At 48.9% G+C, this 12,462-nt stretch overlaps 1 protein-coding gene across 1 annotated transcript; it reads right to left on the bottom strand.

The window, feature by feature from the left end:
- Positions 1–297: 297 nt before the first annotated feature.
- On the bottom strand, positions 298–5,250 carry SOSTDC1 (sclerostin domain containing 1). Its single transcript, XM_051963652.1, has 2 exons — positions 4,796–5,250; positions 298–1,697 (listed from the first exon to the last, which is right to left on the bottom strand). Exons 1-2 carry the CDS (start codon positions 5,034–5,036, stop codon positions 1,282–1,284), a joined length of 657 nt encoding a protein of 218 aa, XP_051819612.1. The 5' UTR covers positions 5,037–5,250; the 3' UTR covers positions 298–1,281.
- Positions 5,251–12,462: the final 7,212 nt, after the last annotated feature.

Here is a 12,462-nt window from a genome sequence, read left to right on the forward strand (position 1 = left end):
CACTGAATCTCTTCCTAATACCCAGAATCTCTACTGTGTGATCAAACCCTTGGATATTCTCCTTGCCCCTCCCACTCCCATATCTCACACACAGGAGGACTAATCCATATGAGTCATTTAAGAATTTCCCAGTCCCCACGCCCATTAACAGCACACCCCCTTTTAGCCCAGAAACTCTCACTAAAGTGTTCATGGGACTTGCTGACAAGGCGGTAATCTCTCCTTCTTTATGAGATTAAGTGCTGTAATTCATGCAGACTCACACACTTTCTGACATGGTAGCTACCAAGACCAGAAGATCTTTAAGTCATGTTTATTTTTGCAGAAAGAGGTCAATGCAGTTGAAAGCCACTGGCCTTCCCTTCGAATTGCACAGATTAAACAACAAAAACTAGGACATATGTTAGCTTTTACAAAGCATTTATATAAAAAAAAAATCCAAACTATTGATAACGTTCACAATGAAAAATATATAATATATATTTATATATAACAAGAAGACTAAGACATTTATTTTACATATGTACAAGATCTATATTCGTTGTTGTTGTTTTTTCCCCTAACTCAAACCACAAATCATGGGAAAATATTTAGGTACGTGAAAAAGCTACAAAACATAAAAAAAAAAAAATGAACATTTGGAAAAAACCACATGTCCAAGCTCATTAAATAATCACACTGACAAATAAATAGTTCTTGGGATTCAATTTGCAGCTGCTGCCATGCATTTCTGGCAAACGTGGTAACTGGAGGTGAGCATGCAAGTCGGGATTTCGTACCATGAACTTTGGAGAAATCACTGGGTCTCATGTGGAGCAGAAATACCAGACATTCATTAAAATACTCAACAGGGGCACTATTTCTTGACTCGTGAAATGTTTCCCATGAAAATTCATCGTGAAGCACCTTTCTGAAAATAAAACGCAAGTGAAAATTCATGGTAACAATTCTGCGCCTTTCGGATTAGCTTGGGGGCAGGAGGGAGTCACAGAGGGCCAAGGCTCATCTTTCAAAAATCATATACATTTCAATCTTGGCGATGGGTTTAGAGAAAAATCGGTGCTTGCAGGAACACCCATCCTGAAAAATCAGAAAAGGAAAAACAATCGTCCCCAAGAAGATCCTTATATATCAGCTGCCTTCTGGGCTTGAGCAAAGCAACAAGCAGAGATTTGGAAGTGAGCACACGGCAATGAAAGTGTTCGGTCTCGATGCGGTGCGCACTTGATGCAGTGGAGTACAGGACACCGGGTCAGCTCTGGGTAAGCGCCAAGCGCCTCCCTAGCTCAGGCTGTGCTTGCTAGCTTTGCTGGCTCGTTTCCGCTCTTTGTGATGTGGTGCAGGTTTTGCGGGTGACATGCTCTCATAGTTGTGGCTTGACTCATTGTGCTGCCGAGTGTATCTCTTACACTTGCAGGCAGTGACCACGGTGATCTTGTAGGTCCGGGTGCTTCCGTCCTGGCACTGGAGCTGGATGCGCTGGGTGCGTGTCTTGTCGTTGACGCAGCGCCATTCCTGGGAGCTCCTTCGGCTCCAGTATTTGGTGCCAAAGCTTCCTCCGATCCAATTGGGGAGCACGGTGAGCGGCAGACACTCTCCGGCACATACCAGCTCCTTGAGGGGATTGATGCTGGTGCACTGGCCGTCGGAAATGTATTTGGTAGAACGCAGCTCCCGGCAGCCCACCTGGACTCGACCTGCAAAACACAGAGAAGGGAGAAGGCGGGGGTGGTCAAAGGCTCCACCAAAAGCAAGGATTCCCAAACCAAATCTGCAAGAGCGAGAGTCACCCTGCAGTGATTCTGATGCAACACCAGAGGAAGAAGCCACACGTGAAGGTCTTGCATCCCAGAGGTCTCTAATACTTCCAAAAGGCCTCGGGGATCTGAGGTTTCAGAGCCAAGTTAGAAGCAGTGTGGCAGAAGACACAGACCACTCCTGTCAAGGAGTCTGAAGGTCTTGGGTTCAATCCCACCTCTCCTGCTTAGTATACATATGTGTTTCAAATCATAGACTTAGAGCTGGAAGAAACTTCAGGACATCTAATTTAACCCCTTTGTTTTACAAATGGGGAAACTGAGGCATAGAAGATTAACAAGTTACTCAGGGTAAGTTGGTATGAGTTTAAGCTAGGATTGGAATTTAGAAATTCTCCACTCCAAGGTTGCCTCCCTGGGTCTCAATTTCCTCCTTTGTAAAATATGGAAATTGGACTAAATAAACTAAGGTTCCCTCCAGCTCTGATCCATTAACATGTGATCTGATTGCTTATCCTAGTATTAACTGGAAAAAAAAATGCTCAACTGCTAAAAATAGGTAGAAAAGTATGTTCATTCAGCAGTTGCCAACATCCATAAACTCCCTTGTCTTTCATGTAACTTGATTGGCTACAGTGCTTTTTTCCACTTTTGGTATCACTTGATCTCCCCCTAAAGAGGTGATCTTTAACTCCCCTGCCTTGTTAATTTGGGGGAGATCGTCCCTCACTGTCCAAAGACTCTGACACTCTTTCCTCATTGGGATTCTATCACTGACGAAGAATCATGCTTCTCGTCGTGAATTTTTAAGCCGTCGTTTTGCCAGCAAGAAACCTTGATGGACGACGGCTGATGTTCCTCATCCAAATGCCCAAATCAGGGGGCTTTGGTTGCCGTAACAACTTGACTTCAATTCTCCTGAATTTTATTATAGCAAAGGCTCTCGCATAGCCAAGATGACACTGTTGAGAGAGAACGGATACTCATTTCCTGCAAGCTGCTTGCAGAAAGCCAGAATGAAATCGGAGGTCTCCTCTGGCGAGCAGTTTCCTGTCACTGGTGATGTTCTGGTATCGTAAACGCAACACAATAACAAACCTGGGAGTGATATATGAACGTCACTCTGGGATCAGAACACACGATGGATGCTCTCATTTACCCGTCGAGAGACTGAGGCAGAAAAAATGTATAGAAGAGGAAAACTCAAATGTAATTCATTATTTGGGACCTCTGGAGGCGTTTCCACCTGCGTTCCTTCTTCCAATATTGGAAGCCAGCTACAGTAAGGCAGTGGCTGAAAGGTGTTCCTTTAGCCCAGAAATGTGGCCAGGGTGGGGATGTTTCTCATTAGCCGGGGGCCTCAAGGTGGCCTCCCGTCCTGCAGCTGTGCCGAGGAATGTACCTGGCAGCGGCTGAGGAGATGCTCGGGCCTTTTGTCTATCGTGGCTCTTGGGAAATTGTCTCCCCATTTGTGCGGTGACAGTTCACTGACGATGAATGTTCCCTGCACTGCTTAGTAATCTTGTAATAAGCAGAGATTTCCTGTGCACTCAAAACCACCCAGGTTCAAGAAAGGTGACACACCTTAATCTGTATGGAAAGACACGTCTCTGTCTCTGTCTCTGTCTCTGCCTCTCTCTCTCTCTGCCTTTCTCTGCATGTATGTATATGTATGTGTGTGTGTCACACACACACACAGACTTTTTGCTACAACTTTCAGAGTAGAAGCCCCTCTTGTGGCTGGAGGGTAGACTTGAAGAAGAGGAGGAAGAGGGAGGAGAAGAAAAAGGGCAAAAAGAGGAGGAGGAAGAGGAAGAAGAGGTAGAAGAGAAAGAGGAGGAGGAGGAGGAGAAGGAGGAGGAGGAGGAGGAAGAGGAGGAGGAGGAGGAGGAAGAGGAGGAGGAGGAGGAGGAGGAGAAGGAGGAGGAGGAGGAGAAGGAGGGACTATGGCTCTAGACAGAGCTTTTTCTCTACTCCATCCCCTGTCTCTTTAAAAAAGCCTGGGCCAGGCAGGCTAACCCCTGGAAAAGGAGCTCTCTGCCTTCACCCAGACGGTGAAAAGAGAACCCAAGGATGGCTGGAAATCAAATGAATGGCAGATGCGGGCATTGCCCCCTCCCGCGTTCTCCCACAGACCGGAGAGGTAGTTCAGGCACCGAATACTCCGACAAAAAGGGAAATCTCCCCCTTAAAGGGGCACTTTCTTTGGACTGAAATTAGCGAAAGCCTCCACTCCTACTTCGGGTTCAGCAGACATTATAGACTCGGCGATTTAGAGCTCGCCAGACCTTCCAGATCCTCTGCTCACAGATTGAGAGACACAGAGAATCTACTCCCTCAACTTACAGAGGGGGAAACTGAGGCTTCCCTTGAGAACGTTCCCTCTCCTGGCACAGAAATGCCCTGTTCTCCTCCTGCTTTACCACCGGTCAGATGTCTGGTCTGTCCCTCCTGGTCGCCTCAGTGTCTGGGACAGACAGACTAAGCGGGAATTCAAGAGTGTTTCTAGCAAAGTTGAGCTTGTTATTCTTATTATCATTAAAGCACCTTGATCTTGCCCAGCTGTGGGGGCGCAGTTCCCTTCCCGAGATCGGGGTGCTCCTCCAGGAGCTGCCCTGGCGCCCGCGGTGGGGAATCCACCCCCCGGGGTGCTTTGGGGGAGTGCCCGGCCGCCCCCTTCCCCCCACGGCCCCGAGGCCCCTTTTACAAAGCCCTCGCTGTCAGCCCTCAGCAAGGAATGCAGGTTCTCAGCGCGGGGAGATCGCTCCCAGATGGGGACCTCCCCTCAGAGCGGGCCGGGCGGGCGCCGGATGCAGTGGCCGGCCGAGGGATGCCCGAGCGCAGTCCAGCCCCGTGCCCGGAGCCCTGAATGCCGGCGCCGCGCCGTCCTGGCACTCGCTGCCCCCGGCTGTCGGTCCGCGTCCGGCCGGAGTCAGACGCTCTCTCCCCCGGCTCCCGCCCCCCCCCCCCCTTCACTCCCCTCCGCCCTGGGATCGCCTCCCGCTGGGCTCAGCCCCTCGGCCCCAGCCCGCACTTACTGTTCCGGGCCTCCAGCCCCGAGGTGGCCCCGCTGCCCGGGAGGCGGCCGCCGTGGCGAGCCTGGTTCAGGGCGCTGCTGTTCCCGCCCCCGTTGAGACCGAGCGCCTGGGCTCCCCCCGCAGCCGCCTTCACCACGTGCGAGTACAGGAGCTCAGTGGCGTCGTTCTTGAACCCGGAGCCGCCTCGGGCGAGGACGCACGCCAGGAGCACCAGCGCCCCGGGGACGGTGGGCAGCTGCATGGTGAGCGGAGCGAGACCGGACAGCCGAGAGAGCTAGGCTGGGGAGCGGAGGGCAATCGGGCGGGACGCAGCCTCCGCGGCCAGCCTCCCTGCCTCCTCGTGGGCCGGCTCGGGTCCCTCCGCTGCCGTCCGACTGTCGGGGCGTGTGGCCCCGCGTCCAGCCGCAGCCTCCGCCGTCTGCCTCTCTCCGCGCCCCTGTGCCAGCTGCCTAGCACGCCCGCTCCGAGTGGGAACTTTCTCCTGCCTCCCGTCATTTATAGAGACGCTGGGGGTTGGGGGAGGGATGCGCGAGGGGGCGGGGCGGCGCTGGCCCGCCTTCAGGTGTAAAGTGGCCCCTCGGCTGGAAGAAGGGAGGAGGGGGAGGGAGAGCAGCCCTTCCTCCCCCCTCCTTTCCTTCCTTCCTCCTTAACTCCTTCCCTCCTGCTCCCCCCATCTCCAGGCGTGACCCCACAAATGCATTTTAGCAATGGAAGAGCAGACTGGGGGGGAGCGGGGGAGGAGGAGTCTCGGATCCACTGAGCTCCGAGGAACCCCCCCTCTCCGCCTCGTTCCCCCCTCCCCCCCCGTGTTGTCGGGGATGTCAGCGAGCTCATTGCGCCCTCTCTTCTCCCCTCTGGCCTCTCCCGTCCCCTCCCTGGCCCCCCAGAAACGTCTGGGCACGATGAGTCTGTCAGACGGAGGGGCGGAAAGCTCCGACTCAGCCACAATCTGACTGCTAAGAACCAACTTTTAAACGCTCCTTGTACACAAATTAAAACTGCCGCCAGATTCAGGCAAGCGGGACGGCTTTGATCCGCCAGACTGCTGCGTGGTCTGATCCCGTGTGGCCCAGCGCCTTCGTGAGGCACGAAAAGGACAATCCCACGCGAATTCATCTGGCCCCAAGTCGAGGCCGCCACCGCAGAGCAAGCCAGGGGGAAGCCCGTCGGCTCTTGGCTCGCCACTGACTCGGTACCCGTCTGCCGGTCAGCAAATCACTACTCCCTTTTAGGACTCAGTTTCCTCCTCTGTAAAATGAGGGGATTGGCCCCTGAAGCCCCTGTAGTTCTGAATGTAGGATCCTATTCCTTTCTGTGCCTCATTTTCTCATCTGTGAATGAGCTTCCACTTAGGGAATATTGGATCAGTCCGAAATTTTCAAATTCACAATCCCGCTACATGGAAGGGAACCAGATTCCAAAGGAATATCCAGATTCCTTTGGGACAGACAGCTTCATGATACTTTGCTTTCAGATAGCTCTTTAGGCTTTGCAAAGTTATTGATAAACATTTTCTTATTCTTCCACGGACCCTGGGGCAGGGAGGGTGAATGGGAGGGGAATCGAGGAGAGGTGCTATTATTATCTCCCTTTTACAGAGGATGAAAATGAGGTTGCTTTGCCCAGAGACCGTGGCTGGATAATAAATATCTGGGAAGAAATCCAAAATATGCCTCCTTGACTCTAATTCCAGCTCTCTAGCCCTGCCCCATAGTCCTTTTGCTGGAGAGCCAACATCTTGCTCTGTAACTCTACGGAGGCTCAAGGGATAAAGGCCCTACCCTTTTCCCCTCACCCTTTCCAAAAGTTCTAAAGTTCCAGCTGCTCCAGGAAACCTGCCAGCTGTGGAGAACATCTGTTCCGGACTTCTTTGCAAGGTTAGGGTGGTTTTGGTTAGTTGGGCCCATGAGTGGCTACCAGGCTGAAGACATGATAAGGACTTTTGTTTTCTCTTTTCTGCTTGGCACTGGACCTACTTGTGTGTATGGTCCCTCCTATAGTTAGGATGGGAAGTGGAAACCGATTATCCACTTTCAATAAGAGATGAAAAAATTAACTTCTTCAAGCACATTTAATAACAGACCATCAATTTCAAGTTGGATTGCTCAGAAATGATCTAATCCAGTTTCCTTGTTTTTCAGCTAGGAAACTGAGGCCTAGAAAAAAGTTACTTCTCCAAAGTCACAGGGAGATGTGACAGAGGCAGGATTTGATCCAAGGGCCTCTAATCCAGAATCCAGCCTCATTTCACCATCTCACCCTTCCTGGCCTTAGGAAAAATTCTGGAAAAAGCCACTGGAAAATAATGAACTACTTCCTTGCTCTGATTTTGACTAGTGACTGTATCTCATCTTAATGTGAGAGAAGTCAAACTTCTTACTGCTGATAGAGGTTCCCTCTTCTGTGCTATTACTGAGAATTCAATCATGACATTAGCACTGCAACATTATTACAATAATTACATTTTAAGCACAAGGGCAAAAAGATTTTCCCAAAGGTCTCTCCTCTTCGTTTAGGGAGTTGGATCCAAACCGCTAGGAGTTGTTAACAATCGCTCTGAACCTCCATTTAGGAAAATGACTAACATATAAACAGAGATTGCTCTCTGCCTAGGTGTCTATTTCTAGTTCAAACCCCTTTCTTTGGGTGGCTAAGGCTCATTTTACCATTTGAGTAATGAAACAGGATGATTTATTGTCCATGGATAGGAATGGAGAGAAGGTGGAGAAAGAACCAAAGTTTTCTTGGGATTTGCTTCCACTCTTAGGTCCCTGGAGAGCAGATGACTTTCCTTGACACCTCCCTTCCTTCATAACTCAGTGCTCCCTTTGTCCCTCAGGAGCTGTTGGAATGGCAAGCTTGCTCTAGCCTCTCAAATCCACACCCTTAGAATCTCTTCCTCTGGTTCTGGTACAGCCATGGGAGATATCCTCTTCCCTTCTCCTCTCTCTTCTGAAGAAATCCAAGCCTCCTTAGCCCTTCCTTGGATCCCACTTTTTCCCTGTGCTATTTGTATCTGTTCCCAGGACTTCGAAGGAGACTCTATTAGGATGACATCTCCCTGCCTTGTCTCCTCCCTGGAGAGGAGGACTCAAGAACTTCTCATTTAGCACTGCCAAACTTCTTTCCACTAAAACAAATGTTCACTCTACTATTGGATCAAACTTAGCGTTGCAGATAACTACCACTTACATAGTGGGTTTTAGTTTGTAAATTATTTTACCAACATTGCCTCAAGTAGCCTTCACAACAGTCTCTAGGACACAGAAAATTTAGAACACAATCAAAGGCAAGTAAAGTCAAACAGTAAGTGTGGACAAAGATTGGGAGGGAGGCCAGCTTCAAGATCTTAAAATGTGAGTGCTTTATCTGAATAAAAAGCCTTTTAAATGTATTTAAACAAAACATGAGAATTAGATGAAGCTTCTGTTTTGGGGGCTCAGTAACCCCCAGGGATGGTTCTATATCACAGTAGATGGGGAGCCAGCCAGGAAGGCTTAAATTCCAAGCCTTTGGATCTTATGAGCAATCATTTAAACTGTTTGATTCAGTTTCCTCAACTCTAAAATGGAAATAACAACAGTACCTACTTCCCAGGGTTGTTGGGAGGATCAAACGAGATCATATTTATAAGCACCTTGCACATAGTAGTGCCATATATATAGTTTATATATAATTGTGTATATATATATATAGTTATAGATAGTGTATATAGATAGTATATGAATATATATGTATAAATACACACACACACTTATTCCCTCACAACAATTTTAAAAAGGAAATCCTATTATTATCCCCATTTTACAGATGAAGAATTTGAGACATACAGAGGTTAATTGAAGAAGAAGGAGGAGGAGGAAGAAGAAGGAAGAAGGAGAAGGAAGGAGGAGAAGGAAGGAGGAGGAGGAGGAGGAGGAGGAGGAGGAGGAGGAGGAGGAGGAGGAGGAGGAGGAGGAGAAGGAGGAGAAGGAGGAGAAGGAGGAGAAGAAGGAGAAGAAGAAGAAAAAGAAGAAGAAGAAGAGAAGAAGAAGAAGAAGAAGAGAAGAAGAAGAAGAAGAAGAAGAAGAAGAAGAAGAAGAAGAAGAAGAAGAAGAAGGAGAAGAAGAAGAAGAAGAAGAAGAAGAAGAAGAAGAAGAAGAAGAAGAAGAAGAAGAAGAAGAAGAAGAAGAAGAAAGGAAACAGTGGAGAAGGGGCTAAGAGAAATGTGAGCATTTTTCTTCTGTCTCATTTTCTTTAATTTTGTTCCCCCTTTCCAGATGGAAGCTCTAAAATAAAAGGGGGTTGTCCTGGGAAGACAGTAAATTGGAATCAGGGGCCCTAGGTTTGAATCTTATCTGAGAAAACTCCCTGGGTGACTTTGGGGGAGCTCCTGGCCACGGGGGTTTCTGTAAATGAGCAGCTGAACTCGGGCTCCCCTAAGTGTCTTCCATCACCAAGGCTGGTCCCAAGAGGCCCCAGAAAGACAGAATGTGTTCCTTCAACCAGGGCAGACAGAGCTGCCTTGTAAAGTGTCTTTGGGGGCCAGCTCATCTCACACCCACTCCCAGTTTCTATAGTCTCTGGGCCTGGGTCTCCCGTGGGTTGATGCAGCTCCTAGTGTTAGGGGAAGCCTTGGGTCCCTGACAAGCAGCCCGGGAGGAGCTGGAGCAAGGCCAGAAGGAGGCCAGCACAGTGGGGTCCTCTGGACCAAAGGGGAGAGCTCCTGCTCCCGCAGCAGGCACTGAAGGGTGGTTCTTGGGAGGCCGAGGCAGTCAGCTTTCCACGGGGTGCCGAGCTCAGCCAGCTCTGCGTGGCCGGCCGCACCCAGGGGTGACGTGCCCTCCGAGCACCTTGCCAGGCCTGGCTGCTGCCCCGACAAGGCGCCTCTCGCTGAAGCTCAGTCTTTCCCAGGCCTGAGCCTTCCAAGACAGCCCAGGAGAAGGTCAGTGCTGTCACTGTCGGCTCGGATGGAGGGCAAGCCCGCCTCAGCAATTAGGAGAGTGGCTAACATGCAGCATAATTACCATTTCTTAAAAGTTCTTCCCTCTTGAGCAGATCTGCTCAGAAATCCTGGCAAGGTTTCAGTGCTTTCTCTAACAAGTGTCTGCCAACCTGCTCTTTGATCCAGAGAAATAATCATATAATTCAAAACACAGCCGAAAGCCTTCCAAGAATCCCAGCGTCGGTCTTCTTTCTCCTGAGCAGCCTTTTCCTTCACACCATCGGCCCAGGAAGGAGGTCCTGCTCCTCCATGTGACCAAATTAGCATTTGTAAGGCCTGGTACACAGCTGGTGCTCAATAAATGCTTATGGACTGGCAGACTATTGATGAAAGTGGAATGTCCCTTCCTACTGTTTTCCTTAGCAGAAATGAAGATGTGTAGAGTAGTGGTAAGTGTGGGGATAAAGATTGTGTATTTTCTCTTTAAAACATTTCACAGACATCCTGGAGACAGATCTGAGAGGGAACTTGGGGGTCATCCACTACATCCCACATTTTTTCAGACGATGAAACTGGGGCGCACAAAGGGAAATACCTTGTTGAAGTTGTTTCATCCAGTTTGGCAGAAGAGTCAGATCTGATGGGGCCAAACTATGGCAAGAGCAAAAGGCCATGATTGTGGCAGAGAGACCCTGGTGGGAGTGGATGTGGCTGAGCTGGGGGGGGGGTGCTTTAGGACAGCAGGAATCTGCCCTCCTCAACTTCCACCCCCTCTTCTTAGCCTTGTATTCTGAGGTCAAGAACTCCAAATATAACCCAACAGGGAGGGTGAGACCACTGACAACTTTGTGGTTCAGTCATTTCACTTGTGGCACCTTTGGGACCCCACTGGGGGTTTTCTTGGCAAAGACACTGGCGTGGTGGCCATTTTCTTCTCCAGCTCATTTTGCAGATGAGGAAACTAAGGCAAATAGGTCAAGTGGCACTGCTAGGAAGTATCTGAGGCCAGATGATCCTAGATTCTGTGCATTGTGGCACTTCCTACCCCGCTATGGGAACAATAAAGGCTTCAGCATGAGATGAGTCTTTAAGGAAACTAAAGCTTTTCAGTTTGGGGGAGGGAGGAAGTAAGGAAGGGAGGGAGAAAAATTAGGACACAAAATTTTCAAAAATGAATGTTGAAAATCTCTTTACCTGTATTGGGCAAAATAAAATACTGCTGAATGCTAAAAAAAAGGAGAGTCTAACACGTGATCACAGCTGCACGTCAGGAAAATCCCTTTGACAGCTAGGAGGAAGATGGACTGAAATGGGGAGAAATTCGAGGTGGAGAGTTCGATGAGAAAAGGGACTTCACTCTTCCAAGGAAAAGGTGATGAGAGCCTGTATCTGGGGGAAGGAGCTGAGAGGGTGAAGGGGAGGATGCATTTAGGAGAGATCATGCTAAAGGAGAAGTCAGGCACAGTTTGGACACCTAGTACACACCTAGAGTGGATGACAGTGATGGGATTGTAAACTGGAGTGGGGGGGGGGGGCACCTCAACAGCAGTAGGGAAGTTTCAAAGAGGGCTCCTTTTCAAGGAAAGATACCAAGTTTCATTTTGGGCTCCAATTATAAATCCTAAATCCCTAGAGCTGAAAGGGACTCTAAGGCTGATTGCCCCAAACCTCTGATTTTTCATATTAGGAATATGGTGGTTCCGTGCCATCCAAAGTCTCAAAGGCATATTTTTATTTGAACCCAGGTCTTTTTCCTCAGAGGCAGTTATTCCTTTGATTTTTTTTCACACTGCCTAGTGAGTTTGAGATGCCCGTGGATCACACAATTAGGTGTCCAAAAGCTGATGATGTGGGAATTTATTTCAAGAGAGATACTGAGGTTAGTTATAGAATCTAGAATATCTTGGTGGTGTAGACTGCTAGACCTAGGATAGGGAAGCACATAGTAGGTGCTATATGAGTATTAGTTACTCTTATTATTGTCTGCATAGTGATCATGGGGAGCTATTATGATAGTTCAGGTAGCAAGTGATGAGGGCCCCACCTCAAGTGAGTTCAGAGAAGGGATTGTTGTTCAGCTTCAGAGTTGGAGATGGAGGATGACTGATGGGGACAGGCACAGATGACGGAGGTTGCCCAGTCGGCTGATTGGAAGGATGGTGGGACCCTTAGCAGAAATGAAGACGTGGAGAGTAGGGATAAGTGTGGGGATGAAGATTGTGTATTTTTTTTTCTTTTGTACAATTTAGAGCTTCCTGTGGGCCTTTTAGTTGGGGACATCCACCCATTAGTTGACATTTTGAACTAGATCTCAAGAGATAAATGGAGACTGGATTATGCATTTGGCCATCAGATGCACAAAAGCATTCTCAGGGCCCTTGGAAGCTGAGGAGATCACTGGTAAAAGTTGTAAAGAGAGAAGACGACTCAAGACAGGGCTTTGGGGGGCATCACAGCACAGCGGGAAGGGTTGCTACAGACTGAGAAAGCAGAGTTACACAGCTAGAAAAACCAAGAGAGAGCAATGTCACAAAAAGCACCGAGGAGGAGAACAGGGGGGACAGTGACAAATGCCACTGAGATGAGAAGAACAAGGAGTGAGGGGGGGAAATGAACAGAAAGGCCAGCCTCGTTTGCTGTTTAAAAGCTTGAAGAGAATAATTTGAATTGAGGGATAAAGATGGAAACACAATTGCACAAGGTCAGGAAAGAGAAAGAACGGGAATCACACACACCAGGAGTA

This window comes from Antechinus flavipes, chromosome 5, assembly GCF_016432865.1.
Source record: "Antechinus flavipes isolate AdamAnt ecotype Samford, QLD, Australia chromosome 5, AdamAnt_v2, whole genome shotgun sequence".
Classification (NCBI taxonomy): Eukaryota; Metazoa; Chordata; class Mammalia; order Dasyuromorphia; family Dasyuridae; genus Antechinus; species Antechinus flavipes.